Source organism: Crocuta crocuta, unplaced genomic scaffold (assembly GCF_008692635.1).
Source record: "Crocuta crocuta isolate KB4526 unplaced genomic scaffold, BGI_CrCroc_1.0 scaffold334, whole genome shotgun sequence".
Lineage (NCBI taxonomy): Eukaryota > Metazoa > Chordata > Mammalia > Carnivora > Hyaenidae > Crocuta > Crocuta crocuta.
Window position 1 is genome coordinate 4,386,966 of NW_027533260.1, and position 14,080 is coordinate 4,401,045.

Consider the following 14,080-nt stretch of genomic DNA (forward strand, 5'->3'; position numbering starts at 1 on the left):
TCCCACCCCCCCCTCCAGCAACCCTCTGTTTGTTCCCATATTTAAGAGTCTCTTATGGGGGCACTTGGGTGGCTCAGTCAGCTGTGTCTGACTTCGGCTCGGGTCATGATCTCACTGCTTGTGGGTTCGAGTCCCGTGTCGGGCTCTGTGCTGACAGCTCAGAGCCTGGAGCTGCTTTGGATTCTGCATCTCCCTCTCTCTCTGCCCCCTCCCCAACTTGTGCTCTGCCTCTGTCTCTAAAAAAATAAATAAATGTAAAAAATTAAAACCTGAAAGAGTCTCGGGGCACCTGGGTGGCTCAGTCAGTTAAGCGTCCGACTTCGGCTCAGGTCGTGATATCACGGTTGGTGGGTTCGAGCCCCGCGTCGGGCTCTGTGCTGACAGCTCAGAGCCTGGAGCCTGCTTCGGGTTCTGTGTCTCCCTCTCTCTCTGACCCTCCCCTGCTCGTGCTGTCTCTCTCTGACTCTCAAAAATAAATTTTAAAAATAAATTTAAAAAATTGTTAAAAAAGAGTCTCTTATGTTTCGTCTCCCTCCCTGTTTTTATATTATTTTTGTTTCCCTTCCCTTATGTTCATCTGTTTTGCATCTTAAAGTCCTCAAATGACTGGAGTCCTGTGATGTTTGTGTTTCTCTGACTAATTTCGCTTAGTTTAATGCCCTCTAGTTCCACAGAGGAATGAAGTTGCAAAGGGCAAGATTTCATTCTTTTTGATCACCGAGTCATACTCCATTGTAGGTATAAAAACATCATCATTTTTTTAAATGTTTATTTATTTTTGAGAGAGAGAGAGGTGAGGGGAGGAGCAGAGAGAGACAACAGAGAGCCCGACACGGGACTCGAACTCACTAACCCTGAGATCATGACCTGAGCCGAAGCCAGATGCTTAACTGATTGAGCCCCCAAGGCGCCTTTAAAAAAATTTTTTTTTCATTTTTTTTTCCAAAAAATTTTTTTAAGTGTTTATTTATCTTTGGAGAGAGAGAGATAGAGCATGAGTCGGGGAGGTACAGAGAGGGAGGGAGATGCAGAATCGGAAGCAGGCTCCAGGCTCTGAGCTGTCAGCACAGAGCCCCACGGCGGGGCCCGAACCCATGGACCACGCGATCATGACCTGAGCCAAAGTCGGCCGCCCAACCGACTGAGCCACCCAGGCGCCCAAAAAACATTTTTTCAAATGAATTGAAAGAGTCCCATCTGAGTGCAAACAACAGAGAGAGTTAAGGGAACCGCCTACCAACAAATGTCAGCTCTTCATTCGAGATGGCGAAGAATATGGAAAAAAGCCCAAGGAACCGATGACAATGGCTGTCACACATTATTGGCCATGACCCATGGTAAGAAATGCATTTGATTGTGACCTAGGACACACACACACACACACACGCACGCACACACACACACCCAAGCTTCCTAAAACATTACTGTGTGAGATGAATACAGATATCCGGTGTTCTGTTGTTTCGTAGGGAAAACTTGAACCAGGTCAAAGAGTCAACAGGAGTCTTTGCCGGGGAATGGCGTGCTCTGATCCTCTGGGGTCTCTGAGTCCTTGAGCCCTGTCCACGCCTGTAAATTGTGGATGACAGCACAGTGCGAATGGTCCTTGTCCACATATGAGGAAGCGAAGTTTGTCTGCCGGAGATTCCGCTGATTTCCCTCCTCCCCAGGAGAAAAGCGGATTTTCTACATACTCGGGACATTCGCTTTAGCATTCCGAAGCGAACGCCTGCATGTCTGTCTGCCTTTGGGGTTAGTCCTTTGAGCTGGTTGTACTAGCTCGCAGTTATTTTAACTAACATGTTGGACATGCATCCATTTCATGTATGAGTCATGATTTTACTTTATTTTTTTTAATGTTTATTTTTGAGAGGGAGAGAGAGCAGGGGACGAGCAGAGAAAGGGGGGTGGACAGAGGAGTCAAAGTGCGGGGCTTGAACTCATGAACTGTGAGATCATGACCTATGCTGAAGTCAGAGGATTAACCAACTGAGCCACGCAGGCGCCCCAACTTTTATTTGTTTAATTTTTTTTTTTGAGAGAGACAGAGTGTGAGCAGAGAGGGGAGAGACAGAGAGAGAGGGAGACACAGAATTGGAAGCAGGCTCCAGGCTCTGAGCTGTCAGCACAGAGCCCGACTTGGGGCTCAAACCCACACACCATGTGATCATGACCTGAGCCTAAGTCAGAGACTTAACCGACTGAGCCACCCGGGCGCCCCAAGAGCAGTCATGTTATATTATGCTATCTAAATATATGAATATAGTGATGATGATGGTGATGGTGATAAATATCACAAGAGCCCATCCCCGTCCCCGAGTTTACCCTCCTAACTCAGGCCCTGCCTTTCTCTGCATCCCAGTCCACCGTGTTGCCAGGCCAACATGGATTTTCCTAGAAGATGGCTCTCATTGGCTGTCACCTACTAGCGACTTTTTTTTTTTTTCCCAAGCTGGACTATTAGGAAGAGGAAACTGAAGAAATCCACGGGGGAAGTTCGCCAGGCTAAAAAAAGAAATGTTTGTGGTAAGGCCAGATACAAGTGATGGAGGTTTGTGAAAATGCGTGTGTGTTGGGTGGGAGTTGGTGGCCATGAATGGTTCACACTCCGCGTGCCCAGGGGACCTAAGCTCAGGGAGCGGCAATAGAGAGAGATCAGATTGGACGTCTTCCTGAGAACGGCCACCCACGTGACTCAGGGCCACCTGGAGTGACTGGCCTCACTGGCACTGGCCTCATTGACTGGCACCAGGGGAAAAAAAATCCTCCCAAGGCAGAGGGTGTGTGGGAGTTTCTCCTGTGGCGTTTACTACCTGCCTGTCTACACTGGGGAATAAACACCCCTTTGTTCTAGCTTTTTTCCCAGCGCTGCAGACATAGGCAACCTTCTCTCTTTCTTTTTCCTCTTCTTCTTTTTTTTAATTTTTAAATTTTATTGTTAACTGTTTATTTGAGAGAGAGAGAGAGTGTGTGTGTGTGCATGATCAGGGGAGAAGGGCAGAGAGAGAGAGAGANACTGTTTATTTTAGAGAGAGAGAGAGTGTGTGTGTGCATGATCAGGGGAGAAGGGCAGAGAGAGAGAGAGAGAGAGAGAGAGAGAGAGAGAGAATCTTAAGCAGGCTCCATGCTCATCACAGAGCCGGATGCGGGGCTCGATCCCACAATACTGAGATCGTGACTTGAGCCGAAACCAAGAGTCAAACGCTTAACCGACTGAGCCACGCAGGCGCCCCTCTTCTTTTCTGAAAAGAGCCTTTCACTCTTTGGCTTTCGTTAGAATTACAGTGGTTGTCCAAGTGGCCTGCTCCCTTTCCAACCCAGGACAGTGGACACATTCATTTAATCACTTAACAAATAATGATTAAATGTCTCTCTGTGCCAAACACTGTTTAGGTACCAGGAATGTAATAACGAACAAGACAGAGAAAGTGTCTACCCTTGGGCGGCTTACATTGCCATGAGAAATACAAGTTTAAGTAGTGGAAGCACCATCTTTAAACCACATTGGTTGGGGGCTATTTGTTATGCAGTGAATGCTAACTGATACAGTAACACACCACTGTAATGTGATCATGATTTTTGTGAGTGTGTGTGAGGGGAAAACTACTTTTGCAGCTGGTAGGTGGAGTCTGGCAAGACATTTTAGAGGCAGTGACATTTGGACCAGTTTGAAATGACAAGAAAGGACCCATATGAAAGGCACAGGAAACAGCAAGTGCAAACATCCTAAGGTAAGAAGCACAGAAAATCAGGGCTGAGAAAGACCTAAATGGACAGTAAATGCTTCCAATCTTAAGCAGGGGGGCAGGGGAAGTAGGTGGGTGGGGGACCTTGCACACAGGTGCCCCTGCTGTTATTATTATTATTTTTTAATATTTATTTATTTTTTGAGAATCAGTGAGAGACAGAGCACAAGGAAGGGAGGGTCAGAGAGAGAGGGAGACACAGAATCTGAAGCAGGCTCCAGGCTCCGAGCTGTCAGCACAGAGCCCGACATGGGGCTCGAACCCACAGACCGTGAGATCATGACCTGAGCCGAAGTTGTACACTCAACCAAACGAGCCACCCAGGCGCCCTCCCTTCTGTTAATATTTATACCTTTCTTCCTTGAATTAAATATTTGATAATGACAGAGTTCAAAAATTATAAGAATAATTATTTGAAAAGAGAGCCCAGTGCATATTCATTTGGTTCACTATTTTAATAAAATAAGGAAGGATGGGGTGCCTCTTTCTTTTCAGTTAATAATATAAATTTCACTTTTTTTTAAAGTTTATTTATTTATTTTGAGAGGAAGAGCGTGCAAGCGAGGGGCAGAGAGAGGGAGATAGAGAGAATCCCAAGCAGGCTCCATGCTGTCAGCAAAGAGCCTGACTTGGGGCTCCAGCCTATGGGCCATGAGATCATGACCTGACCAGAAATCAAGAGTCAGAGGCTTCACCAATTGAGTCGCGCAGGCACCCCTTAAAATTTCACCTTTTAAAAGTTATAGGGTGGAATACATTTTTCTGAGAAAGATTTAGAATTAAAACAATAAAATCATGTGGGGGTGCATTTCACTCTTTCTGGAATCCATGTTTGCAAAAAAGAAAAACAAAATCCCGAAGACAGAGGCATTTTTTCCCCTTCCTTTTTAAAAATTTTCATTATGGAAATTTAAATTTTTTTTATTTTTTAAAATGTTTTTATTTATTTCTGAGAGAGAGTGAGACAGCGTAAGCAGGGGAGGGTCAGAGAGAGAGGGAGACACAGAATCCGAAACAGGCTCCAGGCTCTGAGCTAGCTGTCAGCACAGAGCCTGACACGGGGCTCGAACCCATGAACTGTGAGATCATGACCTGAGCCGAAGCAACCAAGTGAGCCACCAAGGCGCCCCTCATTATGGAAATTTTAAAATATATACATCAGCAGAGAGAACAGTAAAGTGAGCTTCTAGCTCACAATTATCAACTCACGGCCAATCTCATTTTATTTCTACCTCTTACCCTCTTTTTTTTTTTCCTGGAGTATTTTGACAATAATTTGTTTTTCATTTTTTAATTTAAAAAAATTGTTTTTAAATTTTATTTATTTTTGAGAGAGAGATAGAGACAGCATGAGCACGGGAGGGTCAGAGAGAGAGGGAGACACAGAATCTGAAGCAGGCTCCAGGCTCTGAGCTGTCAGCACAGGGCCCGCTGCGGGGCTCGAACCCACAAACCGTGAGATCATGACCTGAGCTGAAGTCAGACGCTTAACCAACTAAGCCACCCAGGTGCCCCAGGCAATAATTTGTTAAGAGATAGATTATGGCTATTTATCTTTAAATCCAGAAAGGCACTGGGGCATCTGGGGGGTTCAGTCGGTTGAGCGACCGACTGCCACTCAGGTTAGGAGCTCCCAGTTCGTGGGTTCGAGCCCCACATTAGGCTCAGTGCTCTCAGCCTGTCAGTGCAGAGCCCACTTCAGATCCTCTGTCCCCCACCCCTATCTGCCCCTGCCCCACTTGCGCACTCTGTCTCAAAAAATAAATAAAACATTTAAAAAAGAAAAAAAATAATAAAAAATTTAAAAAGTACTAAACTCTACACCCAATGTGGGGCTCAAACCCACAACCCCAAGATCAAGAGCTGTGCGCTCTACTGACTGAGCCAGTCAGGCGCCCCTCGTCCATGATTTCTTAATGATTATATTTTTAAATATAATTTTTAAATGATTATATGAGAGGGAGCAGTGGCTGTGTAGACTCACACCAGATGTTGAGGTTGGTAACCTGGGGGTTAGAGGTGGAGGGAAGAGGGGTAATTAGGGAGGGAGGAGGAAGGAGAGGGGACCTTTAGCAACTACAAACTTTGAAGCTCTGGAGCAAGTAGGGGCTCACACAGTACAAACCAGATAGAACACCCCCGACACGCCACAGAAATACCATCGTGGATTATTACGACTGATTTGAGAGGGGAAATTTGGGTGGGAGCCCAAAGCCCCCGGACCTTCTTTCTGTTTTGTGTTTATGGAAACTCTATGGGCTTTTATTTCAAGTGCACAGACACGCAGGTGCCTACGTGGTTCGGTGGGTTACCCTCTGACTCTAGGTTTACAGCTCAGGTCATGATCTCACGGTTGGTGAGTTCGAGCCCCACATCGGGCTCTGTGCTGACAGCGCGGAGCCTGCTTGGGATTCCCTCTCTCTCTGCCCCGCCCCCACTCATGCGGTCCCTGTCTCCCTCAAAATAAATAAATAAGTTTAAAAATAAATACGTGAATAAAGTAAAATGCCCAGACACAAAATAAACACCCAAAGGGGAAACTGAGAGGCAGAGAATGGAACGGTGACCCCTGACAGAAGTGCAGAGGTGGGGAGAAGGATTCGGTGGCAGGGATGTGTTGTCATGGAAACCTCAGCACTGGCTTCCGTCAAGGGCGCTTCAAAGCTGTTTTTAGATCTGCTGGTAATCAGGGTGGCTCTCTGCGAGGAGAGAGCAGGTGGCTGACTCCACTTAACACACACACTCAGGCACACATGCTCAGCCCCCCACCCACATACACATATATATACACACGCACGTGTGTGTATACATATCATCGTACATTTACAAACATATATTTATATATCCCTTTTGATATATATAAACAAACTTAAATTTCTTATCTCTTCAAAGAAAGATATTTATCTTTTACTAATTTTGGAATGCCTAATTAACTTCTCTGCTTCTCTGACTGATCCCTGGTGGACGCCCTCCTAGGCATCTGTGCAGTAAGGGGTTAACTGCGCAGGCCTGGGTCGTCCAAACCCCCAAAGAGATGACTGGCTTTTGGGGCGCCTGGGTGGCTCAGACAGGTTAACTGCCATCGGATTCTTGATTTCGGCTCAGGTCGGGATCTCACAGGTTCGTGAGTTCGCGCCCCGCGTCGGACTCTGCACTGACAGAGCAGAGCCTGCTTGGGATGCTCTCTCTCTCTCTGCCCCTCCACCCCTCAAAATAAATAATAAAAAAAAAATCATAGTTGCTCGATTCGTCTATACTGTTGTGCGTAGTGCTGGATCCTTTTTCCAATCGCTTTGTGTTCTGTTGTGTGAACATGTCCCAGTGACCTATTTCTTTCTCTGTTGTTGGCATTTGGGTGGCTTCTAGATTATAGCTCTTATGAATAGTGCAGCACCCACAGGTTCAACCATCCCAGAACAAATTCTGGGTCACTGGAGAGAGCGTGAAAGAAGTTTGCTCAACAGGAGGAAGGCTCCTAGGAACTCTTGCCATTACAATAATGATAAGAGTGCGCTACGTGTTAGGACCAAAGACACATTTTGACAAACTATTGAACGGCCGAGTATTTGGTCACAGGCAAAGACTGCCATTATAGAATAAACTTTAGGGAATGCAGGAATAAACTGAAATTTTATCACAAGCTTTAAATTTGTACCACAATTTTATTTGTTTATTTTTAATGTTTTATTTATTTCGGAGAGACAGCGTGAGCAGGGGAGGGTCAGAGAGAGAGGGAGACACAGAATCTGAAGACAGGCTCCAGGCTCTGAGCTGGCTGGCAGCACAGAGCCTGACGCAGGGCTCGGACCCACGAGCCATGAGATCATGACCTGAGCCGAAGTCGGACACTTAACCAACTGAGCCACCCAGGTACGCCTTTTTTTCTTTTAAAGTAATGCTTTGTCAATCATCATTCATTCTTGCTACATTCCACCTCTGCAGTATCTTCCAGTTATTTATTCCTGCCTAGTAAGCAACCCCAAGACCTAGCGATGTCCAACAACTGTTTGCTTATACTCATTGACTCTCTGGGTCAGGAATTCACACAGGGTACAGGAGTGATGGCTTGTTTTTGCTACATGATGGCTGGGCCTCAACGGGGAAGATGTAAATGGTTGAGGAGTGAGTCCAACGTTTTGGAGCTGGACGGGGCGCCTGGGTGGCTCAGTTGGTTAAGTGTCTGACTCGGCGCAGGTCATGATCCCACAGTCTGTGGGTTCGAGCCTGGCGTCAGGCTCTGTGCTGACAGCTCAGAGCCTGGAGCCTGCTTCAGATTCTGTCTCCCTCTCTCTCTGACCCTCCCCCACTCGCTTTCTGTCTCTGTCTCTCAAAATAAAGACATAAAAGATGAAAAAGAAAAAACGTTTTGGAGCTGGAATCACCTACAAGTTTCCTTACTCACATGTCTGGTGCCTGGGCTTAGATCATTTGAAGGAGGGGCTCAGCTGGGAATTGTTGACTGGAGCACACACATGTGGCTTCTCCAGTTGGCTTGAGCTTCCTCACAACATGGAAGCCAAAAGATAGTTGACCTTTCTTGGAGCACAGCGATCCAAGAATGACTCTCCCAATACACAAGGAAAAAGTTGCATGGCCCTTTATAACATAGCCTGAGAAGTCACAAAGATTTCTCGCCATGATATTCTTGGTCCAATCTTTTCTCTTTGACCACACTCTTTACTATTAGTTAAAGAATTTACAAGTCTGGTCAGATTCAGTAAGAGGGGCATAGATCACCACCTTTCCATGGGAATATCAAAGAATTATGGCTGTGTTTTAAAGCCACTGCATGATGCTATATTCATTCTTCAACTGATTCACAGAATTTCAACAGGTAAACGGCACAACTGATATGCAGATTTAACAATTTGAATGACAGGTCTCTTTTTTTTCCGGCATGAAATATCATGGGAACTTGGACACACACACACACACACACACACACTGTTGCATCAAGGTATCCATCCCGCCCAAGTTCAGGGATGCCAGAGATGAGTGGAGCACCCACTTGGCTATTTGGTCTTGCAATGGTCCAAAATGAGATTAAAATAGGACTCAAGTTGAATACTTAGGCCAAAACCGTACTTAATTGCATTTTCCGTATGTGATACCCCTTCCAGATCAGGATGGTTTTTATTGGTATTCCTTTGGGGAGAAGAGGAAGGAGCTTGGAGAGCTCAGTATGTCCGAGACTGCACAGCTGGTGAGCAGCACTGCTTCCTACATCAGCAAAGGCCTGACAGGAAACAGCAGCCTGAAGGGAGTCATTGAGGAGCGTTTCATCAACTCTCAATAGAGGTGCTGCCTGTGGGTAGCAAGTTGAGGAAACCAGCAAGGCAAGGGGAGGCACTATATCCAGGCTTGCAGTGCACGTGTGGGCAGAAGCCAGGAGTTTCTAGAAGCTCCTGGATATTCTGGAACCCGGGAACTATGGCCGAAGGAAAGACCTGGCAGGAGCTGTGGTTTCGTTAGAGGACCCCGGGGGAGGAGGGTGTTAAAAGCTGTCCTTTCCTCTTGCCCTCTGATTTCTGGGGGATCCCGGGGGTCCCCCAACAGAAAGGCAGAGACTAGGCGGGCCAGCTGGTTGCCATCCTTAAGCCAGGGCATTCCACCTCCGTCCCCGAGGCCCCCATTGAATCGAAAAGTGGGGACAGAGCATCTGGACGGAAGATCGTAGAACGCACAGACCCCTGCGTCGCTGAGCGGACCACCCGCTCTCCCGCCTGGCCCCCGGAGCCCCTGGGAGACATCAGCAAGCCGGGCCGGTTGCCATGGCAACCGCGGCAGATGCGAGGCCAGGGCGGCGCGGACGCAAGTGCGCAAGCGCGCGCTGCGACGCGGCCTGGGCTCCGCGCAGCTGCAGGGCTCGAAGCGAGACGCCGCGTGACCCGCTCGGGGCCGGAGCGGGGGCGGACGCCGGCTTCTCGGCCCTTCCAGCGGGGAACAGCCGGCCTGGGTGGCCCGGGCTGGAGCCTGGCGAGCGGCTGTGTCCTGGCAGCCTGTCCTCAGCCCGACCCGACCCGACCGGGCGGCCGGAGGCGGGGCCGAAAGGATCCCTGCCGCGCGGCCGCCACCCAGACTAGGGCAGGGCCGGGCGCCGTTTTCGGCGGGTCGCAGGACACGTGTGAGCACCCAGGGGCCCCCTTTGGGGAGGAGGGGCCTGGGCAAGCGCGAGGCTCTCCTGTAGGCCTGCCGCGCTGGGGGCAGCAGAGATCTCTGAGCCTGGCCGTCTTCCCGGGAATCTGACCTCCCTCTCCTGTCACCTTACAGGATTAATACTTGGGGACCGCTGCAAACCCTCATCCACCTTATAGACTGTTCGGTGCACGTGGGATTAGAGGCGCCCGGTGTCCGCCACCATGGCCATGAACCTTCTGGAGGACTGGTGCCGGGGGATGGAAGTGGACATCCACAGGTCCCTGTTGGTCACAGGCATCCCAGAGGACTGTGGTCAAGCAGAGATTGAGGAGACCTTGAATGGGGTCCTCTCCCCACTGGGCCCGTACTTAGTGCTCAATAAGATTTTTCTGAGGGAGGAGAACGCCAAAGCTGCCCTAATTGAGGTGGGAGAGGGTGTGAATCTCAGGGCCATCCCGCGGGAGTTCCCAGCAAGGGGGGGCGTCTGGAGAATGGTCTGTAGGGATCCCACTCAGGATGCTGAGTTTTTAAAAAATCTGAATGAGTTCTTGGATGCCGAGGGGCGCACATGGGAGGATGTGGTCCGCTTGCTCCAGCTCAGCCACCCCCCACAGCCCCAGAATCAGCGTCCAGAGAACTGGGCAGAAGCTTTGGGGGTGCTCCTGGGGGCAGTGGTGCAAATTGTCTTCCACATGGATGCGGAGATGCGCAGCCGCGAGGAAGCAAGGGCTCAAGAGGTGGCTGATGCCCAGGCAGTAGCAGCTGCAGCTGCAGTGAGGAGGAAGGTCAAGAAGGAGCCAGGGCAGGCTGCAGAAGTTGGGTCTGCTTTGAAGATGGAGAATCCCGACAGCTGGAATGACATGGAAGACGGAGGTGACCCTCCCAAACCTCTGGTTCGCAGAGCTGGAGCTAAAACTCGCTCCAGGAGAAAGAAGCAGAAAAAAAACCCTAAGCAGGAATCAACACCCTGGAAAAAACCTAAAGGCCACCATTCCAACAGCTCGGCCGCCTTGGAGGATCCTGAGGCGGATGGTGCTGAAAGTATGGAGGTCTCAGAATATATAAGGAGCAACAAAAAGCCCCATGTGAAGCAGGAGGAGTCGGCTTTAAAGAAGCCTGCTGGAAAATGTGCCTGGAAGGCTCCCAGCAACCCATCCCATGATGCTACGTCAGAAGCTGTGAACCCTGGAGTTGCTTCGGAGTCAGACCAAGATGGCGGTCAGGAGGGCTCACCAAAGAAGAAGTCCATGGGCTGGGCCTTGGCAAAGAGCCCCACCCCCACGAGAAAGAAAAAGAAGGTGAGCTTGGGCCCTGTTTCTTACGTCCTGGTCCATTCAGCAGATGCCAAGAAGAAGCCAATGATGGCAAAGAAAGGTCCGGCCTCAAGAAGAGATGCATCCGTTCAAAAGGCCCTTCGGGGCCCACAGCCCGCGGAGTTGCCAGCCTCAACATCACAGGGCCCAAAGGCCAAGCCAGAAGGCTCCCCTCATGCCTCCGGTGGTGAGAACGACCGCGGAAGTGATCTGGGTTATGATGATAAGCGGATGAGTGGGGAAGAGCTGGAGCTCCAGGTGGGGGCAGAGGAGTTCAGAGGCCTAGCAGATCAGGGGGTGCATGAGGAGGACCCCAGTGCAGTGGAAGAGCCAGATGACACACCAGTTGAGGCTTTAGAAGGCGAGAGCCCTGACCTCCCTCCTAGGAGCCCCTGAAGGGCAACACCGGAGACACCGGTGGGCAGGAGGTGGCCAAGCAAAGCTCCCACCTCTCCTTTGTTAGTGAGTGTCGCTCTGGTAGTCTCTGGGTCATTCTGCCGCTCATCTGACCCTGCTCCTTTAGTAAGAATCGAATAGTTGGGAGCGATAACGATCGATCGATCGTCAAGGTAGATGGCTTTGAGGTTGGAGTTTTCTGGAGGCCTGGTTGGGGGATAGAAATGTTCAAGCACTTGAAAGCCTCAAGGAAGTGAAAAAAAATTCCACATGACCCCCACTTCCCCTTTTGAGCTCTTCTAATCTACAGAACCCAGAAAGCTTTGATTCGGAGAACCACCCATACCTGATTAGTTGAAAGATGTCCAAGGAAGAAAAAAATATCACATTGGGAACCAAGTTTGTTTTTTATTGAACCAACTGTTAACTCTTAAGGATCCCATTTGTAGAAATGGGGCTCTCAGAGGGGAACTGTCCATGAGCTCTTGGGTGGGAGAGATTAAGGGAGGGAGGTACATCTCTCTGCTCTTTTCTCTGCCATGCTTGCTTTTGCACCTCCCCTTGACTCACCTTCAGAGGTTGGAGGATCACGAAGCAGATTGGGAAAATTCTAGAACATTTACCTTTACATACACGGGCAGTATCCCTGTTAATGTCCATCCGCGGTCTGCCTTTCTTCCTCATTCCCTGCTTCCTGGGTGGTCAGCCAACCTCTGCACGCAGGGCCTGGCATTTTCTCCCACCTTCTCTGTGTTTCAGCCATGGGTAAGTTAAGCTGAGATCTTCAAAGCGAACCTGCCTGCCTTGCTCGCTCCTCCTGGTCTTCAATTTCCATCCTCCCGTTAACTAGCCAGAGGACGAGAAGGTTCCAAGAGTTAGTTTTGGGGGACAAGAATGTCCACTTGGACCTTGACGTACTTGAGTTTTAGATTCTGTTAATAAAAGTGGCATTTGGATTCCATTTAGGGTCAGACCATCTCAGGAAGCCCGTGGGGAGAAGGGATGATCAGTAGGGAAGGACTCAGGCACTTCTGGCTTCCCAGCCCTGATTCCATTCAGCACCATCAAACTTTCCATCTTTGGGGCTAAAGGCACTTGTCACATTGTAATAGGAGAGGGAAATTTTTCTTAAGAAATTGGCTGTTAATTTCTGTCATTTGAATAGACCAACATTCCTTGTCTCCCGAGTGTGTGTGTGTGTGTGTGTGTGTAGGGGGAGGGGGCAGAGTTCCGGACACCATTGGTTTTCAAGTAGTATGCTGGAAGGCCCAAAGCATGCTCAAAGATGTAATCCACAACTTTTTTAAAAATGTATTTAATATAATTAATTTATTATTGTTTTTGAGAGTGTGTGCGCCCATGCATAGGAGGGGGAGGGACAGAGGTGGAGAGATTCTTAAGCAGGCTCCTCGTCCAGCACAGAGCCCTATCTCACAGCCATGAGATCATGACCTGAGCCGAAATCAAGAGTCGGATGCCCAACCGACTGAGCCACCCAGGCTACCCCATGTGTTTAAAAAAAACAAAAAATAAAAAAAACTGGAACTTGAACACGTCGTAAGCCAGACCAGTCACATAGGAGACTATCAGAGTATTACCCTGTGTTCATAAGTGAACTTGACTTTGTACAGATCTCCAGTGAACCGTTTCTCCCGTCTGTTTTCCCATATAACCGAACTTGGAAATGTGGCGGGCAAGAAAGGTTGGACGTGGGAGAGATTCAGTCATGCGCATGCCCTGTGATGTAACAACACTCTGAAAGAAGCTTCCCTTTGTAATTCACATGCTTCTGGTATGCAGTGATTTTCAGCTGTGTGGTAGCACGTCCGTGAATTCACCTAATACAACCGTCACACAGTTTTAGCCCTTTATGTGTCCAGGGGCTCCCTTCTGTTTTTGTGATAGGGAATATGAGCAGTCGTTAGACGTTGTTAGTAATCCTGAAATTCTGCTTTGAAAATCAATTTCTTTGTAATTTCAAAATCCTGGACGAGTCTAACTGAAGCTGCAGGGGGGAAAAAAATACCCGGCTTCAGTTTGCGGCTGTTCCCCCATGTGCATCGAGGTTATCCTCCGGTTCGTGCAAAATGGAACACAGGAGTGCAGTTGCCGTCAAGGCGAAAATGCTTGCAACTCTCCAGCACCCAGTTTCAAGATCAGGCCCGTCAAGGGCTTCATTGTGTTAATAGATTGGCATCGTGATGGGTAAATGTAAACACGTATGTTACAAAATAAAGTTTCGCAAATTAAGTATCTGTTGACTCTCTTGCAGCCAGATGTCCTGTCTTATTTGAGAACAGGCCCTCCCTTCCCCCACAGTGAGCTGTGCACACTGCCCTAGACTCCCAGCCTGGCGTGGGCTGCTGTCAGCCCTGGGAGGATTGTCACTGCTCCATGACAGAAGATGCCACCGAGGGGTCCTTTTTGCACCATACCCTTCCACCAACGTGAAAGGATCTCCCGCCGATCTTCGGGTTTCTAGAAGTT

The 14,080-nt window shown here is 48.9% G+C and overlaps 1 protein-coding gene across 1 annotated transcript; it reads left to right on the forward strand.

The window, feature by feature from the left end:
• Nucleotides 1–9,643: 9,643 nt before the first annotated feature.
• Nucleotides 9,644–13,843, forward strand: PNMA8A (PNMA family member 8A). The gene is made up of 2 exons (XM_077747399.1): nt 9,644–9,870; nt 10,017–13,843. Exon 2 carries the CDS (start codon nt 10,106–10,108, stop codon nt 11,591–11,593), a length of 1,488 nt encoding a protein of 495 aa, XP_077603525.1. The 5' UTR covers nt 9,644–9,870; nt 10,017–10,105; the 3' UTR covers nt 11,594–13,843.
• Nucleotides 13,844–14,080: the final 237 nt, after the last annotated feature.

Coding starts and splice junctions, on each gene's coding strand:
- PNMA8A (XM_077747399.1), top strand. CDS start 10,106: ATGGCCATGAACCTTCTGGAGGACTGGTGCCGGGGGATGGAAGTGGAC.